General features: G+C 29.8%; 1 protein-coding gene across 1 annotated transcript in view; it reads left to right on the forward strand.

Annotated features, from left to right (window-relative positions):
- Positions 1 to 10540, forward strand: part of LOC117172991 — a 53660-nt gene extending 43120 nt beyond the window's left edge. The window contains exons 2-3 of the mRNA XM_033361331.1: positions 9493 to 9746; positions 9820 to 10540. Coding sequence (XP_033217222.1) covers positions 9493 to 9746; positions 9820 to 9870 — 305 coding nt within the window. The 3' untranslated portion in view covers positions 9871 to 10540. The remainder of the gene's footprint in view (positions 1 to 9492; positions 9747 to 9819) is intronic.
- The last annotated feature ends 6 nt before the right edge of the window (positions 10541 to 10546 follow it).

The following is a 10546-nucleotide window of genomic DNA, read 5'->3' on the forward strand; positions in this document are numbered from 1 at the left end:
TAAGCCTGCCGGCTTCTCCTTTCCGAGATACAAGAAAGTCAGAAACAAAACATTGACGAATTCGTCAGAGATGCCCGCCGAAGGGTTAAACATAAATAAATAAAATATTATTATTTATCAACTTGGCGGAAATTTTCGACATGTACTGTTATTGATGGGATTAAAAGTGTCTATCATTAAATTAAGATAATTTAATTATTATTTTACCATTGTTACATTTAAAAATGTTGACTCTTGCACTGAACTTTTTCTCAGATTCTATTAATTTATTCCGGGAATAAACCTTGTTTTAGTTTTCATCAAACATTAAAAGTTATGGTCCTTAAAGTGCATCTTAAATAGTTCTTCGAACTGTTGAGGAAATCGAGTTTATCAAAACTTTCGGTGAAAATTTGATTTTCGAAACTAAAAGTTCTATCGGTTCCTTCTTTCTTGTTGGAAGTTAAGTCAGCATTTCATGCTTTGATTTTAAAAGTAATAAAAAAAGATAAAAAATTATAGAAATCGATTTGAGATTCTAAAATAAAATACAGGCACAATAAGAAAATCATTTGTATTTTTTTTATTGGAAGAATTCGAGCTGAAAAATTTTCCTCTAATCTTAAAAGTTAATTCAATCAGGTTCTCACCGGAAATTATACAAATTTTAAGATGAAAAATCTATCCAATCGCATTAAGTATCATGCATTTTGTATTTCAACAGCAAATATGAATTATTAATAAGTGATTTTTTAATTTTAACTTGTTCTATTTGACAGCCTTAATATTTAACAAACAAAAGCATTTGATCGAAAAATTATAACCTATGTTCAATTATAAAATCAGTTTGCATGGCTCAAGCATGGCAAGACACATGAAAATATCTGGCTAAAGCATGGGTCACGGCTGAATGGCAGTATGGCGCAAGCCTTGCTCCTGTCCATTTCCCATGCTTAGGACACGCTAACCACAAATGAATATTCTTAAGAACATGTAAATGTCAGAGAAAATGAGCTTGAATTAAAAATGAAAATCTTAGGTTCGCCAAAAGCCGCCACGTCTCTAAATGGTAAGTTCACTACCCGGATGCACTGGGTCGCACAACAGGTAGTGTAGCACATATTCTACGAGAACTTTAAAAAAATTTAAATTGTGCCAATTGCCAAAATAACTACCATTAGTGAGTCGACGATTTGGATGCACCAGATTGAGCACCAGGTAGTATAATACATATTCTCCGAGAAATTTAAAAAAAATTTTAATTTTGTGAATAATAATTTAGATTGTTCCAACAGCTAAAATTACTTAAAATGATGAGTCAACGATCCCGGTGCACCGGATCGAGCAGAAGGTAGTTTAATACGTATTCTACAAGAATTTTTAAAAAATTTAAATTTTGCGAATAAAGAAAACAGTTCCAAATAGTTAGTCGACGACCCGGGTGCACCAGGTCGCGCCCCAGGTATCTTAGCATGTATTCTATGAGAACTTTATCAAAATTTAGATTGTTTCAACAGCCAAAGTAACTAAAAATTGTGAGTCGACGATCAAGATGCACCAGGTCGAGCACAAGGTAGTACAATACGTATTCTACGAGAACTTGAAAACATTTAAAGTTTTTAAATAATGAAAAAAATTCAAACGGTTAGTCGACGACCCGGGTGCACCAGGTCGCGCCCCAGGGCGACTTTAATTTTTAATAATTTTGGCTGTTGGAATAATATAAATTTTGAAAAAGTTCTCCTAGAATTTGTACGTAACTACCTGAGGTGCGACCTGGTTCACCTGGGTCGCCGACTCACCATTTATACTTGTTTTTATTATTCACTAAATTTAAATATTGAAAAAGTTCTCGCAGAATACGTACTACGATACCTGGGATGCATCCTGGTGCACCCGAGTCGTCGAGTGACCATTTGGAATTGTTTTCATTATATTCACCAAATTTTAATTCTTAAAAAGTTCTTATAGCATATGTGCTATACTACCTGGTGCGCGAACACGTGCACCCGGGTAGCGAACTTACCATTTACAGACCTGCCGGCTATTGGCAAACCTAATATTTTCATTTTTAACGCAGACTAATTTTCTCTGACACTTACATGTTCTGAAGAATATTCATTCGTGATTAGCGTGTCCTAAGCATGGGAAACGGACAGGAGCAAGGCTTGCGCCATGCTGCCATTCAGTCGTGACCCATGCTTCAGCCAGATATTTCCAAGTGTGTTGCTATGCTTGAGCCATGCAAACTTTTTTCACGCGCGTAACTCATTCAGCTTGCAATTTTTTAATTTAAAAAAGAACAATTTCATAATATTTAGCAATATATGTTTTCTTCATGTATAATTAGTAATTATAAATCAAAATTTAAAAACTAAAAATTTTAAAACTAAATTGTTTGAAATAGAGAGGCTTAACTCGTTTAAAATTATGAGTACTAAATTAAAACTTTGAACGTTACAATTTTCATTATTTTATTTTGAAAGTTTGTAATTTGTGAGTGGAGGTGTGAAACGTTAATGTATAAATAACAGGGATACGAACAAAACTTTCCTTACGTTACGTTATGTTATATTTGAATACAAGAAAAGTTTCGTTATTTCAGTTATCGATATCGCGAAGTGAAACGAATGTCAGCATTACTTTTGTTTCGTTACGTTATGAAACATATGAAACATAATGAAAGAATATCTAGTTAATGTTATTTGAATAAGTAAAAAATACTGGAAAACCTAAATTATACCAGTAAATCAATAATATTTTACAATACTAAGATTACAGTTGCTTCGGGTGTATTCGACTTTCAACCTTCCCCGTCAAGGATCGGAGGTCTTTGTTACGAGGTCAAGGGCCACTCTGCGGGCCACTCTCTGGTGTTGCAGAGTATTCACCACGTCCCGCAAAAACATTCTTCGAGGAATTTAAAAATCTGTAAAAAAAACCCAGGAGCTCAAGTTTTAACATTCTTCGGAAGCATCTAGGTTCTAATACTTCGAAGGAATCTAATATTTGTAATTACAATAATTTAACAATTTTGAGACCCTGGGTTGTTTTCCAGGCTAAAACGGGTTTACAAAAGTCGAAAATAGTTCAGGATCCCTTGTTGCTTGCTAGATCTAGTTTTAACATTCTTCAAAAGCATTTAGGTGCTACCTCTCTAGAGGTATCAATAGGTCGTAATTATAAGAACTGCGACAAACCTCGTGTTCCAAGAGAATTTTCCAGAATACTGAAAGATATTCTTTGAGGAATTTTGAGACCCGAGGTTCCTGTGAAGGCTAAAATGCTTGACCGAGAAAACGAGGAATGTCTGGGTTTCCCAGGTGGCCTACTAGGTCGAATTTCAACATTCTACAAAGTTATTTTGACATTCAGAGGTATCCGAAAGTTGTAATTACCAGGATTACTACTATCTAGGTGCTGAAGAGAATTCACTAGGTCATTGATAAATATTCTTTGAGGAATTTTTTAGAAGGCATTTAGGTGTTAAGATTTCGAAAGTATCTATAAGTCATAATGTTAAGAAATATGACAATCTAGATCTAGCCGAGAATTTACTATGAAATTTCGAGTCTGCGTTCCTGCTAAGGCTAAAACGAGTTTCTGAAAAATTGAGAATTGTCTAGGGTACCCCGGTGGTTTGCCTGCTGAAGTTTTAGCATTATTCGGAGGAATTGAGACGTTAACCCTCGGAGGTATCTTAACATCATAATTATGAGACATGCGACAACCCGGGTACTCCAGAGATTTTACTAGGCCACTCAAACATATTCTTCGAGGAATTTATGGTCGGAAGATATCTGAAATTGAATTAATAACACTTTTGGAAACTAATTGACTTAACCTAACCGTGACAGTGAACATGGAAACAAAATGCTTAGAACTAATGTTTTCTATATTCTTTTGTTTCTTCTTTTTCTTTTCAAATAGCATCTAAACAATTTTTTTACCTTTTTTCTAAGTCGTTATCGTTCATATATTTATTTTTCAGAGGAATTAGATTTATAAAATAAAAATTATCATTCAAAGAATATGAACAATCAAATTTTCTTTATTTCGAACGAATAATATTTATTTAATTAGAGTACATAATAAATTTACAAAAGAATAAGAAATTAATTAACGATTGCCCGATGGCTAAAAATGTCAAAATTATGGACACGAAAATACAAAATCGTTTAAAGAAAATCAAACGTTTTTTATAAAGACTAATAAATCTTACTGCATTTCATTTAAAAGCGTTCAATTGAAAAAAGTTAAAAGCTTCTAATTTATACGTGTTATTTATTGAGCATTTAAATAACAAACTTTTGAGCTGAAAAACTTCTACGGTTTAATGTTTCAATAATAAAATTCAAAAGTGCTTTAATAGCTATAATAATCGAACCAGGAAAAAACAGGGAAAAGATCGAGTATTTTTTCCTGATTTAAAACGGTCACACTGATATCGAAAAAATGGTGCATATTGCCTTGTTTTTTTTTTTAATAAAGTATAATATAATTAAAATATTATACAGCTTTCTTTTCAACATACATTTTTTGTGTGAATATTGTTAAAATTTCCATTTCTATACGTTAATTTGGGACAAATTTTGAAAAGGCACCTTTAAATTGGTCGGAGGAAAAAATGTGGTCTGGAAAAGTGAAAAAACAGGGATTCCCTCGGGAATTTGAAATTGCCTGATCACTGGACACCCTGATCGCTAGAGACCCTGATCACTAGACACCCTGATATTAGTGTTATTTTGTATTATTGCTTTCCATCAGTTTATTGAGATATAATTTATCGACTGAAATAGTTTGATTGAATTTCCCATGACAGAATGCATTTCTAGTTTGTTATTTGACTGACATATATAATCGAAACGGGAAACATTTGATAATTGGGAATCAACCACTCAAGGCTAAATTAGATTTAACAAGTTAATTTTCATTTTTGCCTCGAGGGCTTCAAAGCATCGAAAGGTGCAATAAAATTAAGGATTGATATTTATTATTAATCGTTTTATCAACTAGCAGCTCTAATCGCACTCTATGCGCACGTAAAAAAACAATTTGTAATAAAAGTACAAATTTTAAATCAATAATTCTTTTCTAAGCTTATTTGTTTTAAGGATTATATAAGTATAATTGGTCTAAGATTCTTGAGAAAATTTAAAAAGAACATTTAAAAAAGATTTGAAGTTTAAACAAAAAGTTGAATTTATCCACAGAATACGAATTTTCAACATAATAGTTAAATTCTCAACTAAAACAAATTCATTTTCAATCAAGACGATTGATTTTTTCCAAAAAAGACGAATTTGCCCCAAAATACAAAGATGTTAAATCATCAACCGAAACAGATTAATTTTTAACCAAACAGTTACACTTTTATCCCAAAAGGATTATATTTTTACTAACTCCTACTAACTCTAGTAACTCCTATAATTTTTAGAAATATTTCAAAATTTAAAAAGAAATGCTTTAAAATCTTTCAGACTTGCATCGATAGAAATGCTTTGAATTATTTTGAAATCATTAAAAATTTTATTTGAAAATTAATATTTTGAAATGAAAATAAATAATGGTTCGCCGGGAATTTGAAGAAAAGTTGTTTCTTTTCTTGAATGTTTTCAAAATTCTTAAATAGCTTTGGGCATTTTATTCAAAATCTTCCCCAATTTATATCTTGTTCAAACAATTTTTTTAATCTTTTTAAATTTTCAATTACTTTTCAATCTTTTCAAAGCTTCTAAATACCTCTTACATTTACTCGAATTTGTTCTAAATTTTTGTATTATAGCAAATTTAAAAAATATATTTCTAAAATATTTTACATTCTTTCTCGGCATATGAGGAATGCATTTGAAATGTTTTGACATCTTTTACAATTTTTCTCCTATGATTCATTTTTCGAAAAAGAAAATCATTCGAAATTTTCGAAAGAATCTTAAGAATTTTTTCTTGGTTGTGATGTAACCTTTCAATAGTCTTAAAAAGCTTCGGAAGTTTAAAAAAATTATAAATTATAGTATGGCATGAAAATTTTAAGGACAGAATCATTTCCCAATGATAAAAAATCATTTCCTAATGATAAAAATCATTTACAATTTGAATTTCCTCTTTTACCAATAACGTTTAGAAGCATTTGTGTGCGGAATATCGTTGCATCACTATTATTTAGATAGGATTTAAAATGTGATATTATATAAAATAATAATTGCTCAAAGATTATAAAATTTCTTGTTCAATATTTCAAAAAAGAAAACACTTTGGTTTGAGTACTAATATTGAAATACATTCAGGTCCAAATTAAATTTTGTTTAAGTTTATCTAGAGACAACTGAATTGTTTTTAGATTTCAAAACAATACTCTAGGGTGAATAGTTAATTTTCCATGAAAAAGTAAGAGGTTACTAATTCTTTATTATAATTTTTTCTCAACTTTTGGCTTCTCTGATTTAATCTTGGAAACTCTTTCTAAATCATGGGAAATTACAAGAATTATTTTCTTGCTCTGTCCGACGGTAGCTTCTTCGGAGAATTGTAAGTATTGTTTCCGTGACCCATGAAAGTTACCAAGAGTTACGGTACAGTGTCTACCTCTGGAAGTGCCCTCAGAAAAAAATACCCGACACGCCAATGATCGATTAATCAACATCGTTGAACTTCTGATAATCGAGTCAGAGTTTATAATCGCTTTTTTTCATTTTACACGAAGAGTTCGCAAATTAACTTTCCCCAGAACAACGGGCAATCGAGGACAAATTGACTAAAGAGATCAGTTATGCTAACAAAAAAAAGTATTACCGATGGGGTAACCACTAGCTTTTAAATTGAATTCAGTAGTAGTATTTTACTTATTCGGGAGAATCTTGAGAATTCAGAAGATTCATAAGAATTCGAAAAATGTAGAAGAATCGTAAGAATTCAGGAATTCAAGATTTCAAGGAAACTTCATTTCAAACTTGCCTTCCATTCACGATTTTAATTTACAATTATTGGAAGAGTGAATATAGAATATCCATTCGGCTGATACTGGTGTGTATTTTGTATTAGCTTACAAAACTAAGTCGCAAGAATTTAATTGAAAGTTTATCCTTAGGAGAAGAAGGGCGAAGCTTCTTCAGTGACATAGAAGTCAGATTTTTGAGAACACTCATAAATATATTTAAAAATTTCAGATGTGTCGAAAGAGAATGTAAAATATTTCGAAGAAAATTTGTTGATCTTACACGATTTTCAAAGTCTAGAAGAAATTTTAGAATGTTTCATAATTTTTTTGAATATTTTTTAAGCTTTAACATATTTTTAATCACTCCAAAAAATTTTAATTTTCTGACTATATTTTAAATTGACTTCAATTCCTCCTTTTGAAATATTTACAATTTTTTTTAGAAATTTTTTCGTAAATAATTTTTTATTTACCTAGGAATCTGGAGAAAATTTCTTAATTTTCTTGAAAAATTTCAAAATTCTTAAAGAAAGTTTTACAAACATTTTGAAAATCTAGATTTATTCAAAAATTTTAAAATCTTGATTTTAACATTTTTTAAAAATCTTTTCTATATAGCTTTCAGCGATTTATTTTGTAGATTTTATTGTTTATTTATTCTTAAGGTTATATAAGTATAATTTTCCTAAGATTATTGAAAAAATTAAATTTTTTTGCAAATTTCCGATATGTCAAGTCAAAATATTTATTTCCAACCAAAAAAGATCAAATATTATCCAAATGAGATGAACTTTCTACACATCAGCTTATTGTTTACATTATTATCAGAGAAAGTATTCTAATTTTTGTAAAATTTGATCCCTCCCCGTTTTTCTCAAATTTTCACGTTTCGAAACTCTCTGAATCGAAAAAACAGTTTTTTAAGAATGTGTCAATCTGTTCGTTGGTCAGTGTGTCTGTATATTTTTAGTTTGTTAGCACGATAACTTTCGAAAAAATGGACAGATTGGATTGGCCTTTTGAAAATTTTATGACGTTATAAAAAAATTGCTATTGAAAAAAGGTGTTTTTCAAAAATATGGACATTTTCAATTTTGCTAATATTTCCGTAAAAACGAATTTTCGTGATATAAGTATGTTTGAAAAGTCTTTTATTTAGTAGGAAATATTTAATGACATAATAAAATGATAGTGATTATTATTCATTACGAAGATAACACAAAAATTAAATTTTGTGCCGAACATTTGGTATATTGATTTCCCCTCATCATTCAACAAAGTGAAGTCAGCTGACGATGAAGTAAAAATGCCTAATGCGATAAAATTATTATCAGCATTTTTCCCGATGTATCAGATTTTCGGTTTTTCCGTATTAAGTATATATAACGACAGAAGAACAGCGAACATTGCTATTGATGTAACATACGAGCATATTATTGTGAAAGTCGAATTTTTAAATGTAAAATTTAAAAAATATTCATTTTGTTATGATTTTGTGAAACACTCTAAATGGGTGATTGGTAAAAAGATTGATCAGTGAACTATGTCAGAGGTGTGATGTAAAATGTTAGCACGCCTTAGGAAAGAGTAAAAAGTAATACAATTTTCAGAGAAAGGAACAAAGTTTTATTATTGATGTTTAAAAAAATAACATTATTTTATTATGAAACTACTGCTCTTATCATAAACATAATTGAACATTACAATTAAAACCATTGTAGTCAACATTGCAGCCCACCTCCTCTTCAGACTCCTCTGCTAATCTCTTTAGAATAGTCCTAGAACTCTGCAAATTGTTCAAACGTCCTTCTTCCGCAATTCTTAATATAAAAAGAAAACCAGAGATTGTTGAAAAAAATATTATCATATCAATTTAGAGTCTAACAGTAATGAGTAATTATAAAATTTGTGCTATTAATGTAATGTTTTTACTGACACATGCAATGTTATTTATTATTTTTTATAATATTTCTTCTTATTTAAAGACATATTTATGGACAAATTAAGTTACCTTTTTATAAAAGATCTTGCTTCGGGCACATAAACGTTTTACGATTTTTCCTGAAACATGATTTGGCACCTTCTAACGGCACATTGGTGCAAATTTGTACCACTTAAAGCTTTTAAATTGACTTACTTGACTGCTTGCAAGCGAATAAATAGCTGTTTGTGAGTAATATATTTGCGCGGTTAGTGAAATATTTAACGTACCGAGGAGAGACTTGAACAATAGTTATAGAAAAAATATTAGCCCTTTAAAATTTTTGCTGGTAAGAATTCGTATCAGCGTGCCGTTTGAGGGTTAATAAATATTAAATTGTTGTCACTTTTATTATGCACACAAATATAAAATTATTTGGTACTGTCCCTTAACTGAAACTAGAATTCTTAATTATGTGCGTGAATTGGGTAACATTCTTTCCTTAAATTTTTTCAAATTACGCAATCGGCATTGAGGAAAAGTGACAAGGCTTTCGAAATTTTTGCAAAAGATCTATTTTTTAGAAAAAAATAGGATAAGATAAAAAATTATATATTTTAATTTCTCAATTACGAAATTTTTGATTATTTTTCAGGTGGTTGTTCTGCATTTGGTCATTCATGTTTCGGAGGCCATGGAAAGAGATCTGAAACAAAGCAGCAAGAATCATCGAAAGAAAGAAACAGTATCAGTCGAGAAGTTCCAGAATATGTTTTATCACGATCCAATGATGAAATTTTTGCAATGGACCCTGCGCAGCTAATTCAGAATAGAGCAGAACGACGTATTTCTGAAATTGACAAAAAGCAATTGGGAGATGATCCACTCTCTATATTTATCAGGCAATGGGTAAAAATTTCTATCATATTAATTGAATGTAAATATTTAAAGAAAAATAAATAAATTTTAAATGTGTTTTTAGATCATATCGCGTCACCGTCAATATGCTGATACTGGGGATGCAAATAAATAAACTGACTGGAAGATTTCGATGAAACAATAAGAATGCTAATATTATCTTTATCTCAAAGCTATTTTTTATTTATTTTAATTTTTTGAACATGTATCTAAAATTTTGCATTTCACACGCTTTTTATTCGTCCAGGATCATGAGAAACCAAATTGATAATTTAAATCCTGAATTTGTCGGTACATAATTTATTTGGTGATATATGCATGAACATAAAAAAAAAGAGAAAAATCAAGTCATGAAATTATAATCGAGATAATAAATTAAATACGACCTCGTATGTTTTACACGAAATTAATATAATTACATACCATGTAAATCAAAGCTCTTCTCCAAAAGTATGCACAAAAAAGATTCTTATTTATTACTGAACATTATTCAATTATTTTGTTTAAATTCTATTAGTCTGAAAGCAATTGTATTATATTTATTTTTCATAATTATATTTATTTCCTCGAAAATGTAAAAAGTTTTGTCAATAAAATGTAACTTATGTATTAGTATTTTATGAAATTTGTATCTATAGAGATTTATTAAGTGAAGGATTTAGAATTTATTACAAACTTTCCACTAATTCTGAAATTTATTTAAATATAAGTCATGTTACTGATTGTAATTCCTGCAGTGAGACTTTATTGAACTTAAGACTAAATGTAACAATGTGCGTGAGTAAAAAATA

Source organism: Belonocnema kinseyi, chromosome 5 (genome assembly GCF_010883055.1).
Source record: "Belonocnema kinseyi isolate 2016_QV_RU_SX_M_011 chromosome 5, B_treatae_v1, whole genome shotgun sequence".
Lineage (NCBI taxonomy): Eukaryota > Metazoa > Arthropoda > Insecta > Hymenoptera > Cynipidae > Belonocnema > Belonocnema kinseyi.